The sequence below is a fragment of the Catharus ustulatus genome, chromosome 2, assembly GCF_009819885.2.
Source record: "Catharus ustulatus isolate bCatUst1 chromosome 2, bCatUst1.pri.v2, whole genome shotgun sequence".
NCBI lineage: Eukaryota > Metazoa > Chordata > Aves > Passeriformes > Turdidae > Catharus > Catharus ustulatus.
Genome location: NC_046222.1, coordinates 31,322,731 through 31,337,508, shown reverse-complemented (window position 1 = coordinate 31,337,508; position 14,778 = coordinate 31,322,731). Strand labels below are relative to the sequence as shown.

Genomic DNA, 14,778 nt, shown 5'->3' with positions numbered 1-14,778 from the left:
TTTTGGATCTTTTCTGAGATAGTCTATGCCGCGGATGCATGGGACCTCTGGACCAGTCACAATGGGGTGCTTCTGTACCCATTCCCAGTTAAACACACTTCAGCCTCCAATACATTCAGCTGCTGGGATCCTCCTGTAACTGCAGAAATAGAAGTGGATTCTGCTCCTACATACCTTGACGGCACCAGGGTACATTGGCACTGGTGTCAAACAAAGCTGTTTGTTTCGTGGGTCAGATGTGTCAGGCCATTGGACCGACAAAGTCCGATAGATCCGATTGTCCCTTTCCTCTATCTGGCATGGATCCTCTATTCCTGGTCATGGTACACATTGCTCTCTTCCTGTAAATAGGTTCTTGTGGCCCCTTCAAGAGGATCAGTCATATCATCATTCCTATACTGTCTGGAGTTCTGTGCACAAGAGACCAGAGCAACGTTGACTCTAGATGAGCTTCTTGTGTTAGGTGTCCGTCTTTTCAATTCACGTACCCAGGGTAAGGAGGAGGTGGGTTTTCCATCCCACTTCCTCATGTCTTCTCCATGCTCCTAAATCAAAAACAGAGGTTACCTTGTGGAGCGTATCCTCTCTCCCTGGCTGGGGAATGCCGGCTCCTAATGGCAGAGACTCTTGTCGCTTCTAGCGAGATGTGGTAGTTTCCTACCTTAAGTTCCTTTTTTAGTTTATGATGGCCCTCTTCAATCAAGCTTCGGACTTGCTCAGCCAGCCTTGTTCCCACAGATGTAACATGGGAATGAAATGGGGTGGCGAAAGTGCCCTTGTAAATTCTTAGTTTATTGACCAAGACGCGCGCCTTGTCCTCGCCTTCACTCCATTGCAGCATTACCAGGTAACGGGAGTACATGTCCAGTCCAAGCCATGCAAATCTCAACCACATTTGCGATGTGCACTGGACACAATCTGGGCTCTTAGGAAATCTCTCATCTTCTGAGAAAATGATCTCCAGCACAACCAATTCGTTCAGGCATCAAATGTTCCATTGTGCTCCATTTTCCTTGGTGCACCTGGAGGTCTTCTTTACAAAGGTATCTGTCCTTCACACTTGTCAGCAGTCACTGCCAGAGGCTGAGAGTTTCTTGGTTTCTCCCAATCCCCTGATCAATGACAGCGATCCCAGTTGCCTGGCCTGACTTCCATGCAGAATGGTGTCATTGGCTGCAGTGTCCCAGATGCAGAACAGCCAGGTCAGGATGGACTCGTTTGTTTGGCAGGTGAATTCCCTCCGCAGGTTACGCAGCTCACCCAGGGATAGAGGGCGAGTGATGATTTCTGGCTCTGTCTCTTCTGCTGGGTGTGAAGACCCTGCAACACCCTTATCAGTCACTATGTGCACTGATTTGCTCTTTGATTTCTTCTTCTGAATGGGGGAAACTGCTTCTGGTCTAGGCTGTTCTGGTTCTGTGACGGTTTGTGTGGAGATGCTGATGGCGCTTTTGGTTCCTTTCTCCTCTGTGACAGCCTGCGTAGACAAGAATGCTGTTGCTTTTCACGCGGTTCTTTTCTCCTCTGCAGACACGGATGCTGTTGTTTTGCTTCTTTTTTCCACTTTCTCAAGAAGACGCTGCACCACACCATAGAGTGTTTTGTTTCTGGGCATGTTGCAGATTATGCAGAGAAGACAAAGCAGAACAACAACACTATGCTGTCCCTGGCATCCAGAGAGAACTCAACATTTCCAAAAACTGCTGTGTCAGGCCTGAAAGGCTAGAAAAAATTATTCTTTACCCCACCCTCCAGGGGCTGGTTGTGATTGTTGAGGCCCCAGACATAGCAATCTAGACTAGGACATGCAAACAAAATTGAGTACAGTAATTTCACGATTAGAAGCCGCACCATTTTAACTAAAATTTTGGTCAGAACCCGGAAGAGCAGCTTCTACTCCGGAGCGGCTTATATATGAACAATGTTCTGAAAGTTGCCAACCCTGAAGTGCAAGCCCAAAGAAGCTCCAACCTGAACTGGAGCCCGGCTAGCCCCGGCAGCGGTGGGGCCGGCAGAGGCGGGGAAGCCTGGCAGCAGTGGGCCAGCCCGGCAGAGGTGGGGAAGCCTGGCAGAGGCGGGAAAGCCCAGCAGAGCTGTAGCTGGCAGCACAGAGCCAGCGCGGGGAAGCCCAGCAGAGCCGGGGCTGGCAGCGCATGGCCGGTGCGGGGAAGCCTGACAGAGGTGGGGAAGTCCGGTAGAGGCAGGGCTGGCAGCGCGGGGCTGGCGCAGGGAAGCCTGGCAGAGGTGAGGAAACCCAGCAGAGGTGGGGAAGCCCAGAAGAGCCGGATCCAGCAGCACCAGGCCAGGGCTAGCAAACGCAGTGGTGGTGGTGCAGGCCGCGGGCAGGTGCGAGCGAGCTTCGGCAGCGGCGGCAGTGGTGGGCAGCCCCGAGCGGCCACACTGAGCGGCAGCGCCAAGCTGGGTCACCCGGCCCCATTGGGAGCCCCAAGCGGGCCGAGCCCACCCGGCCCCGAGCTGAGCCAGTAAAGCCCACAATCCCGCGATTCTGTTATAATTGGCAACTTTGTAAAAGTTGCACACGGATCCTCACTGCGAATGAAAGTGCAGTTTATAATCTGGTGTGGCTTGTAATCATGAAATTACTGTATATATTCTGAATGATGTTCATTGCCTTGGCGGTTATCAAGCAACAGACATATAAGACCAATAAAGCAATTTTTATACCATAGCCTGGTCTACACAGGAGCATTACAGCCAGCAGATAGTTCCCCATGTGCGGAAAAATATGGAGAGCTATTTAAAAGATACACATCATAGCAAATAGGTGGCTTCTGCAATACAAAATTATAATTCTGACTTTTCTCAGTGCCTTGTTGCTCCCCATTGGACACCAAAAATATGTACTGGTTTGAAAGCAAAACCAGTGAGAGACTCCAAGTCAGAAATACAATTTAAAAGGGGGGGGAAAAAAGCATTAAATAGTACAAAAGAAAACCACTGACAGAGTCAGAATACAAGCTGACACCTCACTAGTGAGTGTATGATAGCTGTCCAGATGAAGTGGTCTTGTTGAAGTAGTGATCCCATAGAAATCTCTGGTAGCTCTCACCCTCTGGAAACCAGTGGGTAAGGACTGCTTGTTCTGTCCCAAACTGAGATTACATCCAGATAGGGATGCTTGGCCCCTCCCCCACAGGCAAAGCATCTCACAATGGGCTGATGTCATTCTGTGAGTCATGTGGTGCATCCTTGATTGTCCATTAAACCAAAATGGGTCCCGGAGGGAGTAATCTATAAGTCATGTGGCAAGCCATTGATGGGCCCATTAATAGGAGATAGTCTGGGGGAAGGAGGCAAGGAAAGGTTGCCTCTCCTGGATTCAACAGATCATGAAGATGGTGATAGAATACATAGATTTGGCCACATTAGGTAACATGGTAACCTAGGACATGTGGGCAGCTGGTTCCAGTGCCTCAGCACCTCACACTCATGTATTCCTTCCTAATACTTCATCAAAGCCTGCCCTCTAACAGTTTAAAGCCATTCCATCTAGTCCTATCACTACAATCTTGAGCACGAAGTCTCTCTCAACAAGGTTATTTCCACTGTATAGTATTGACGCTTCTCGGGATTTGACTTAATTCCACAGGATAGAGTCCATAACACAAACAGATGTAAAGAAGTGTCACAGGCCGCTGTGAGAAAGCAGTTATTAGCAGAGACTTGTGGTGGCATCAAGGAAATGGAGAAGTGCAGTGCTGCAAATGTCCTCCATTTCCTCTCCTGGTGTCCCAGTCCTCTCCAGCATCACAGGGCAGATGTGTATCTAATGCAGGACTAACTCCATCTCTGATGCCACTTGAGTGTCCTGTGGTGGGAACACGACCACCATGCTCTTCCCAGCCTTTAGGTGCCTGAGATGCTTCTGCCCTCTGCCAGAGGCCTGGACAGCAGGAAGGGATAAAGTAGGAGTGTAAATGCAAACAGCTGTGTGAATTGAATAGCTACAACTATTTCAGGGGGCATCTGACCAAAACCACTGCTATTAAAGAAAAACATGACCACCAGCCTAACAATAAAAACGGCATTACAGAAAAGTTTCTTAGGCACAGAAGAAACAGTGTGAAAACAAAGTTTAGAGGAAGCATGAACACTGAAAGAGAGAGTGGAGACAGAATTGGGAAGGAAGGAAGTGGCCATGGAACTCAGGGTGCTCTGCAACTTGGCCACCTCTGTCTGTAAAAAGCTCCCTGGCAGCTGAGTGCTCTGGGTGACCTCGCTCATGGCACTGAGGGCTGCAGCAGGCACACACCCACAGCTCTGCAGTGGGACAACGTGAGCCTGTGCTTTCACCTGTGCTTCACAGGCTGCTGCAAGAGGTGTGGATACTCACAAACCCTACATGTCCAGAGGGAAGTGTGTGGGACCAGGGGAAGCCCTGCTTCCACCAAGGGGATGTGTTCTTGCAGCTGCACGTCCTGGGGGGCTGGTGGGAGACTGGAGCTTGCACAAGTCATGTGAATGTGTTTTTATGTGGGGAGAGAGCTTGTGAACATTAGTTACACAAAGATGTTTAGAAATGGAGGGTCTGACCGTGCCTGCAGCCTGTTGTGCACAAAAGAACAGAATCAGAGGACGTGTTCTAGAGAGAGCTTGGGCTTGTCCTCGCTTGTAAGCAGTTCTGTGCCCTGATCTCCTGGTGTTATACCTGAAATGCCTGTGCTATTGCTATGAGCAATGTATCATGTAAGGCTGTTCAGAGGACAAGTAGATCCAGCTGGAATTCTTTATTGTTACAGGTATCCTTAGGGACACTATCCAGCAGGAGTTTCATTTGAGTTGCCTTGTGAAGTATTAAAAGCACCAAATAAAAAATCTGCAGCTTTTTTAGGCAACACCAAGGAAAATTTCATCATGAATCATGCAAAGAGAATGTGGCATCCTCCACCTAGCCTTTCTGGCCTCCAGCCTCAAACACAGAGAGCACACTCAACTCCTCTGCCCAAAGCTCCATCTCTCTTTCAGGGAAATTTAATAAAAGCCATGTTGGCAACTTCTCTGTTTTTCCCTGGATTTCTGGGCTCAGGATGCACATGGTCACTGCCCAGACTGAGTCACAGATAAGCTTTCCTGTCATTTTTTTGATCCCCCTTTGCAGGCTGTTCTCTGTAGCTTAAGCCCTTTGCTAGCAAATGCCAAATACACCTGCCCGTGTTTGTATTTTCACACACATGGATGCTCAGCAGGAAAGAGCAGACAGCAGAGAGGGATGACCATGTATGAGCTATGAAACTGCCTGAGGCTTTGCAAAGGGGGATTGTGTGAGCTGCAGTGATGCCCCCCTTAATTTGATTTCCTTTGCCTCACTGAGTTTGTGTTACAGTGAATATTGTGTGAAATGTCCTGGCAAGCTAATAACAGTAGTTCCTCAATCTCCAGGTACTATGGGACACACCCAGGATATGGCTTTTTCAGCACATCAGATTAGAGCCTGTGACGGCCCCTCACCAGTGTGGGAGGTGCCCAGTGCAGGAGGGAGGCTGTGTTTGTGGCCACACTGATAACAGGGACCCTTGGAGAAGAGTGATCCTCTTGTAGAGATGATGAAGGGCCAAGGGAGAGTCAGTCCTGCAACTGCAGGTAAGCCCCAAACCTTCCTTCCTTTCTGTCCTCCTGTCAAACCAGTTGGGGAAAGACAGTGCTGGGATGGATCCTGGGCATGGGATCGTGGCCAGCCTCCTACCAGGAGATGGGGCTCAGGACAAGGGCAAGGCAACAGATGAGAAAACTGGGCAGTGCCCAGGCTGGCAGGATGAGCTTTTTCCTGGAGCCAGTGGGAGTGGAGGTCCAGGCTCACCATGCCCTGCTATTCCCTTCAGTGGTTTGTCTGTAAACAATGGGGCTGAAGGGTGCTAACCTCCTGTGATTCCCCTGGTAAAGCTCTCTGCATCACACTGAGCACAAGTCCCTGCTCCCATCTCTGGTGTCTCACAGCACAACCCAGCCTGGGCTCTCCCAAGAGCTGCCAAGTGCCTTTTCCCCCTGTGGAAACAATCCCTTCTGTGTGTCTGGCTGTGCACAGCCTGAGCTGGGCTGTCACTCCTTTGGGGACTGTGCCATTGCAGAAAGGGGCTCATGGTACAGGGGCAAAATCCAGGTAGTGAGAGAAAGAAGCTCTAAAGAGAGAGGAAGAGGAGGAAGATCCAGCAGGAGCATTCAGTGACAGACAGGGGTAATGGAAGGCAACAAGGAAGGTGTGTTGACGACAAATTAGGTATGGACAGGACAGAAGGGGGATTGAGGTTTGGGCAGAATGCAGGCAGGTGTTGTGATAAAAATGGAAATAAAAAAGCAGCCTCAGGGCAGCCCCTGTGTTCCTGTGCTCTGTGGCTCTGAGGCACTGCTAGTGACAGGCAGCAGGACCTGCTTCCAGCACCTGTGCAACTGCCCAGTCCTTGGAACAATGGACAGCAGGGTGTTGGTGTACACAGCCCCCTTGGATACCCTGCACCCTGGGCTTTGTGTTTTTCATACAAAGAGTTTGTTTCACTCTTGATTTGTGGTTTTTTTCAGACCTAGCAGAAGAGAGAAGTTGCTCCTGCCTGAACATCTGGGTCTTCCTTATTTTTGCCCTTGCAATCAAAGCTGCCTTTGTGACTATTTGCCTTGGTGGGTTCCAGGGTGTCTTAATACCCTTGGGATGAAGGGCTTAGGTGACTGCCTTAGGTCAGGTGGAAATTCCATATCCTAGTCCCTCTGCCAGCAGGCAAATGCCCTTCACCAAAGCACAGGTCAGAGATCCCTTCTCATGCAGCCTCGACCTTTGGGAGAACATAGCTGTAGCTTTTAATCCATCATTGGAATCTCTGGGCATAAGGCAGATCTCTTGGATTAGCTGGCTGTGAAAGAACTGCCTGTGGTGTCAGCAAGGCTGTCAGAGCAGTTTGCTCTCAGTCTCACAGTCTGCATGAGCTGAGAGCTTGGACAACTCATGTCTGATGGAAGGGTTTCCAGAGGACTGTGAGCCAATGATTTCCTATCCTGCATCCTCAGGAAGGCTAAGGCAGTAATAGTCTCTCTGAGCAAACACAGATTTCATGGCTAACTGAGGAAGACATTGTCCCTTTTGGAACCCTGCATGGACGAGCAGTTCCACAGCAGATCCAATCCCTCAGCTGAATTCACCCAAAAGTCACTGCTCATTCTTTATCTATGTGTTGGGACAAGGTCACCTTTATTGGCAATGGGGAGCTCTGTCAGGCATTGCCCTTGTCCATCTCCTCTGAGCCTTCTTCCATTGCAGCAATGCACTCATCAGGACTGAAGGAGACAGGACTGTTTTGCTCAGAAGGAAAAATATTTCTGAATTAGATAATTGATTAAAATAGGCATCTGGATAGGCACACCCTGATCAGTTCCTAATCCATACTCCTGAGTGTCTGAGTTCCTAGTAAGCCCTTGGGACTGTGGCTGTGGCCTGCCACCAACAGTGCATTATTCCCCACCAACTGGAGCTAGGAAGCCCTAGGAGTTTGTGCTCCCCCCCGGTTTCAGCAGCTCCAGCTGGATGTGATTACCTGCCCCTGGACTGGGTGTTGCTGGTGGAACAGGCCCAGCTGATGGGAGACTCCTCCAAATGCCTGGGGATGTGTAGTTTAGGAAGAGACAAAGTGTGACAGGGAGAGGCTGCTTTGTAGGCTGGCAGCTGGGCTGTAGGAATGTGCATGGCAGAGTGGCTGTGGTTGGGTGAGATCAGTCCTGCCATGTGTGTGGCATGTCCTCAGTGGGATGTGCTTCCAGGGCTCCTTCTGCTGTCTGACTGGGAAGGGGATCTCTTTCTGGCTGGGATGGCAGCTGTGCCACTGGTTTGGGCCAGGAGAGGTGACAGCTGGGACAATGCTTGGTGGGGAAATGGTGGAAGGAGAGCCAAGGGGCCAGAGATGCTGTGTGAGGAGCTGGGCAGGAAGGGGTAATCCTGCTGCCTTTCCTCTCCCTTTGCAGTGGTTCCCTTCTGGCACAGCAGTGACCAGCCCAGAGCCCTGCAGCAGCAGTTCTCGGAGTGGAAGTGCGACTCAGCAGTGCCACAAGGAACAGGTCAGTGCTCCCAATGTCCCCTCTTCCTTGGGGCTGAAGGCCTCCAGGAGGCTGTGCCAGGACAAGTCAAACCACATCAGCAAAAGAACTTTCTCTTCACCTGAGACCCCCATACAAAGATTACCATGACTTTGGGGACACAAAGCTCAATGGTCACACCCCATTGCAATGGGAAGAAATGTCTGTACTTATCCATGTTCTCCCAAGCACTTTTTGTTAGGAAAAAGACATTAAGGTGGACATGAGGCTGTCCCTGGAAAACTGGGATCTTTGCAGTCACCATCTCTTGTTCGTAGCCTTCATCTCTTTGTCCTCTCCCTGCACAGGCCAAGGCTGGACGTGCTGCCCACAGGGCTGGAGAAGGTTTCAAAGAAGCTGCTATTTCCTCTCCCTTGATAGGATGAACTGGGCCAAGAGTGAGCAGAACTGCACTGGGATGGGCTCCCAGCTGGTGGTGATCAACAGCAAGGCAGAGCAGGTGCGTGCACAGGGCTGAGAGAGGGAGCCAGCAGGCAGAGACACAGTGCTGGGCCCTGGAGGGGACTCAGAGCCCCTCCTTGTCCTGCAGGGGAGGGGGAATGTCCTGTCTGCACCTCTGCAGCACCAGCCCCCCTCTGCCACCAGCTGCACCCCACAGGGAGTCCTGATGCCTCCCTGTGCTCAGTCCTGCTGTTCATGGACACTGCACTCTCTCTCTGATTGCCAGGAATTCCTCTTTGAGCAGATAAAACAATCTCCACAAAGAGACAATTTCTACATTGGTTTGTTTAAGGACAAGGACGGCCAGTGGCAGTGGGTGGACAAGACTCCATATAATGTGACAGCCGCGTGAGTATCTCTGGATGAAGACAATTTGGTGTGACTCCTGGTAGGGAAATAAAGTAGGACAGGTTTGTGGGTGTCAGCTGGTGCATGAGAGGAGGTTGTCACTACACTTCCTTGTGAGATCAGAGACACAGCAGGACTGGGCTGTGTAGGACACCAGGTTCCCATGGCCCATCTGTGCTGGATATTGGTTATGAATTAACTACCTATGACATGGAAGTCAATGCTGGTGGCATAGAAAAAACTTCACCTTGCTGGCAGCAAGAACCCTTCAGAAGCCTGATGACCAGCCCAGCCTGACCTGCATTCACTGCACTTGTATGCACAAAATGGGCTGTGCTGGGATGCAGGGAAAGAGATGGGGCAGGGAGAGAGCACCAGCACTGTCCTTGCTATGTCTTGCCCTGGAGGCCGACAGGGGCCTCTGCTGGGTGTGAGGTGCGTGGGATGAGTGGTGGTGATCAGTTCCCCCCAGCAGGATGGAGCAGGGCCCTGTTGTGCTGGAAGGCTGTAGGAAGGAGGCACGTTTGCATGTGACACTGGTGCCAGTGGGATATGGAGTGGGAGCAGGGGCACTGCTTCTGCCCACAAACCAACAGTGGCAATTTCTGTCTCTTCCCTTCAAGTCTTGCATCTCACTGTGGCCTTTTCCAGCAGTGCTTTCCAGTGGGCACTGGGGAGTAACAAGCCTGTCTCTGTCCCAGGTTCTGGAGAAAAGGAGAACCAAGTAATCACCATGATGAAAACTGCACTGTAATCCATAGTCCTGAAACAACTCTCAACAACTGGAATAACATCAGATCAGATTTGAACTTCTCTCAAATTTGTGAAGCTGCAGCAGTAATTCTGTGATGATCCTGTCCTGAGCAAAGGTGGGAGCTGAGCAGTGATCTGGGAACAACGCTGGTGTGCTGGGAGGGGTGGGGAGCTCTGACACATCTTCACTGTGTGGGAGGGGACCATGTGTGTGTGGAAGTGAAATGAGCTTTGTCCAGCATCACCAGTGCATGTGGTGACTCAGGGAACACAGGATGGCTCAGTCTCATCAAAGTAGGTCCTCTGTTCTTGTGTCCTCTTCTCTCTGAGAGGGTCCAGGAGCCTCTGGCTGAAAAGAGATGGACATCTCCAGGAGGAAGACAAAGGAATGGAAGGCAGATTTCCAGAGATTCAAAGTCCTTGGTCTGCTTGAGCAGAGATGTTTGCTTTTGTTGAGGCACACACAGAATGCCCTTTTAATTGTCCTTATTTTGCTGAACAAATTCTGAAAACTTAGGAGAAAATACAGTATCACACCAATGAAAAAAGGCTCTTTGCTCTCTGTGCATATGTCTCTTCCCTTTTGCATCTCTAAACTATGAAGTACAATCGACAAATCTTGGAATGGTTTGGTTGGAAGGGACTTGTAAGGATTGTGTAGTGTCAAGCCCCCTAGATCATGGGCAAGGACACCTTCCACTAGACCAGGTTATCATATCCCCATCCAGCCAGGACTTGAACATTTGATTTGTACATGCATAGCTCCTATGGGCAGCTGGTTGCAGTGCCTCACCACCTCACAGCCATGTATTCCTTCCTAATATTTAATCAAAACTTGCCCACTGGCAGTGTAAAGCCATTCCCCCTTGTCCTATCACTACATTCTTGTGTAAAAAGTCTTTCTCAAAAAGGCTATTTCCACTGCTGTAGTATTGATATTTGTAGGGGTTTGACTTCACAGGATAGAGTCAATGTAACAAGCAGATGTGAAGAAATGTCACAGGCAGCTGTGAGATAGCGGTTGTTAGCAGAGGCTTGTGGTGGTATCAGGGGAAGTGAAGAAATGCAGTTCTGCAAATGTCCTCCCTTCCCTTTCCTGGTGTCCCAGTCCCCTCCAGCTTGACAGAGCAGATGTGTATCTCATGCAGAACTAACTCCTTCTCTGATGCCACTTGAGTGTCCTGTGGTGGGAAGATGACCACCGTGCTCTTGTGTTTGGGGTTGGGGTTTTTTTCCTTTCTTCTCTCTGTGGAATTTTTCCCCATTGACATGCTATGTAGCACTGACCACTAGTGACGTTGGGAGAGGAGACTCCCTGTTTCTTTTTTTGTGGAGTTTCTCTGGTGGCAGGGGTTGGGGGGGAACAGGGAAAACACGGCCAGATCAGAAGCAGGTAAAGGAGGGGGAGGGGCACTTGCTCGCTTGTACTTGGAGTCGGAGGAGGACACCACTGCTGTGACCCCCACCCCCTCCATCCCAACACCAGAGCTGTCTCTTCTGTTGTTGGACCCTGCACTGCTGACTTTGTGCTTCAGCCTGCTATCTCCAAGCATCCTCTTGGAGCACCGGGACCCAAGCTGTGAGCAAAGCCTCTCCTCCAACCCTTTCCCATCTGGGACACTGCCACCGTCACCCCAGGCACCCCTGCAGCTGTGCAGGACCTGCCCCTGCCCAACACCAATAACTGCAGCACAGGGAAGGGTGCCTGTGGGTAACAAGGACTGGAACTGCGTTACTGTTCTGTTTGATGTTAATTTCAGAGCTGTTGTTGTTTTGTTCGTCTGTTAGAGATACTAGTGAAGAACTGTTATTCCTATCCCCATACCTTTGCCTGAGAGACCCTTAATTTCAAAATTGTACTAATTCAGTGGGAGGGATTGATTAGCTCCATTTCGATGGAAGGCCCTGCTCTTCCCTAGCACACACCCGCCTTTGCAAACCAGAACATCTTCCCAGCCTCTTTGGGCCTGAGATGCATCTGCCCTCTTCCATGTCCTGGAAAGCAGGAAGTATTAAAGTAGAAGTGTGAATGCAAACAGCTGTGTGAATTGAATATCTGCAACTGTTTGAGGGAGCATTTGGCCAAAACCACAGCTGTTAAAGAAGAACATAATCATCAACTTGACAGTGACAATAGCATTAGGGAAAGACTTCTAAGGCACACAAAAAACATTGTGAAAACAAAGTTTAGATGAAGCATGAACACTGTAAGAGAGATAGGAGAGAGAAGTGGGAAGAAAGGAAGTGGTCATGGAGTTCAGGGTGCTCTGCTCTGTCTGTAAGAAGCTCCCTGGCAGCTGAGTGCTCTGGGTGACCTCGCTCATGGCACTGAGGGCTGCAGCAGGCACACACCCACAGCTCTGCAGTGGGACAACGTGAGCCTGTGCTTTCACCTGTGCTTCACAGGCTGCTGCAAGAGGTGTGGATACTCACAAACCCTACATGTCCAGAGGGAAGTGTGTGGGACCAGGGGAAGCCCTGCTTCCACCAAGGGGATGTGTTCTTGCAGCTGCGCTTCCTGGGGGCTGGTGGGAGACTGGAGCTTGCACAAGTCATGTGAATGTGTTTTTACGTGGGGGAGAGAGCTTGTGAACATTAGTTACACAAAGATGTTTAGAAATGGAGGGTCTGACTGTGCCTGCAGCCTGTTGTGCACAAAAGTACAGAATCAGAGGATGTCCTCTACAGAGAGCTTGGGCTTGTCCTCACTTGTAAGCAGTTCTGTGCCCTGATGTCCTGATGCTTCAACTGAAATTCCTGTGCTATTGCTATTAGCAATGTATCTTGCAAGTGTATTCAGAGGACAATGAGAACCATTTGGAATTCTTTTCCTTTTGAGTATCCTTAGAGACATGATAGGCAGGAATCTGATTTGATTTGCCTTGCGAAGTGCTAGAACGACCAAAAAAATAAGAAGCTGCACTATTCTTTAGCCCAGACAAACGAAAACTTCATGATCAGTCATGCAGAGAGAATATGGAACCATCAATGATCTTTTCTGGCATCTGGCCCCAAAGACAGGCCATACTGAACACCTCTGGCCAAAGCTCCTACCTCTTTTCCAATGGAATTCAATCAAAACAGTGTTGGCAAGTTCTGTGTTGTGCTCTGTATTTCTGGGCACACGGTGCACATGGGCACTGCCCAAACTGAGTCACAGATATGCTTTCCTGTCATTTTTCGTTTCCTTTTGCAGACTGTGCTCAGTGGGTTTAGCCCTTTGTTAGCAAATGCCAAATATACCTGCCTGTGTTTGCATTTTCACACACATGGACCCTCTGCAGGAATGTGCAGGCAGCAGAGAGGGATGACCATGTATGAGCTATGAAACTGCCTGAGGCTGAGCAAAGGGAGATTGTTCGAGCTGCATTGATGCTCCCCTGCATTTGTTTTCCTTTGCCTCACTGAGTTTGTGTTGCAGTGAATATTGTGTGAAATGTCCTGGCAAGGTAATGATGGAAGTTCCTCAATCTGGACGCGCTGTGGGATACACCCAGGATATGGCTTTTTCAGCACATCAGATTAGAGCCTGTGACGGCCCCTCACCAGTGTGGGAGGTGCCCAGTGCAGGAGGGAGGCTGTGTTTGTGGCCACACTGATAACAGGGACCCTTGGAGAAGAGTGATCCTCTTGTAGAGATGATGAAGGGCCAAGGGAGAGTCAGTCCTGCAACTGCAGGTAAGCCCCAAACCTTACTTCCTTTCTGTCCTCCTGTCAAAGCAGGATCTTGCAGAATAACAGTGCTAGTATGGATCCCAGGCATGGCACGGTGGCCGGCCTCCTCCCAGGAGATGGGGCTCAGGACAAGAGCGAGGCAATAGGTGAGGGAACTGGGCAGTACCCAGGCTAGCAGGATGAGCTTTTTCCTGGAGCCAAGAGGAGTGGAAGTCCAGGCTGACCATGCCCTGCTATTCCCTTCAGTGGTTTGTCTGTAAACAATGGGGCTGAAGGATGCTAACCTCCTGTGATTCCCCTGGTAAAGCTCTCTGCATCACACTGAGCACAAGTCCCTGCTCCCATCTCTGGTGTCTCACAGCACAACCCAGCCTGGGCTCTCCCAAGAGCTGCCAAGTGCCTTTTCCCCCTGTGGAAACAATCCCTTCTGTGTGTCTGGCTGTGCACAGCCTGAGCTGGGCTGTCACTCCTTTGGGGACTGTGCCATTGCAGAAAGGGGCTCATGGTACAGGGGCAAAATCCAGGTAGTGAGAGAAAGAAGCTCTGAAGAGAAAGGGAGAGGAGGGAGATCCAGCAGGAGCATTCAGTGACAGACAGGGGTAATGGAAGACAACAAGGAAGGTGTGTTGAGGACAAAGAAGTTTTGGACAGGACAGAGGGGGAGTGAGTTTTGGTCAGAATACAGGCAGGTGTGATAAAGATGGAAATAAAAAAGCAGCCTCAGGGCAGCCCCTGTGTTCCTGTGCTCTGTGGCTCTGAGGCACTGCTAGTGACAGGCAGCAGGACCTGCTTCCAACACCTGTGGGGCTCCCCTGTCCTTGAAACAAGGAACCAGCAAGGTGTTGATGTACAGAGCTACCTGGATTCTCCTGCCCCCAACTCTGGGCAGGGACATGCTCACTCTTGCTTTGTGTTTTTCAGTCCCAGCAGAAGAGAGAAGCTGCTCCTGGCTGAACATCTGGGTCTTCCTTATTTTTGCCCTTGCAATCAAATCTGCCTTTGTGACCCTCTGCCTTGGTGGGTTCCTGGGTCTCTTAATTCCCTCGGGGTGAAGGGCTCAGGTGACTGCTTTAGTTCAGTTGCAAAACCCATATCCTAGTCCCTCTGCCAGCAGGCAAATGCCCTTCACCAAAGCACAGGTCGAAGATCCCTTCTCATGCAGCCTCGTCCTCTGGGAGTACATAGCTGTAGTTTTTAATCCATCACTTGAATCCCTGGGCATAAAGCAGATCTCTTGGATACGCTGTTGTCCTGGTTTAGAGGAGAGGTAGTGCCAGAAAAAAAGCAGGAGCTTTTCATAAAATTGAGAGTTTTAATCCCTTCCCTCCAAGTTTACTCTAATTTGGAAATTATGGGCCTCTCAGGCAAGGTAGGGGTTTACGAATAACAGTTCTTTATTAATATATCTACAAGACAAACAAGAAAAAAATCAGCTATGAAAAAAATCAGTGACAAAACAGAACAAAA

At 50.0% G+C, this 14,778-nt stretch overlaps 2 protein-coding genes across 2 annotated transcripts in view; both read left to right on the top strand.

Annotated features, from left to right (window-relative positions):
* Positions 1 to 5,436: 5,436 nt before the first annotated feature.
* On the top strand, positions 5,437 to 9,809 carry LOC116992964 (C-type lectin domain family 4 member E-like). The gene is made up of 6 exons (XM_033053130.1): positions 5,437 to 5,601; positions 6,535 to 6,630; positions 7,963 to 8,055; positions 8,382 to 8,533; positions 8,762 to 8,883; positions 9,585 to 9,809. Exons 1-6 carry the CDS (start codon positions 5,562 to 5,564, stop codon positions 9,730 to 9,732), a joined length of 651 nt encoding a protein of 216 aa, XP_032909021.1. The 5' UTR covers positions 5,437 to 5,561; the 3' UTR covers positions 9,733 to 9,809.
* A 3,340-nt stretch (positions 9,810 to 13,149) lies between these two features.
* The window catches only part of LOC116992554 (C-type lectin domain family 4 member E-like), a 28,110-nt gene continuing 26,481 nt past the window's right edge, over positions 13,150 to 14,778 (top strand). Inside the window, exons 1-2 of the mRNA XM_033052308.1 lie at positions 13,150 to 13,314; positions 14,233 to 14,328. Of these exons, the coding sequence (XP_032908199.1) occupies positions 13,275 to 13,314; positions 14,233 to 14,328 (136 nt within the window). The 5' untranslated portion in view covers positions 13,150 to 13,274. The remainder of the gene's footprint in view (positions 13,315 to 14,232; positions 14,329 to 14,778) is intronic.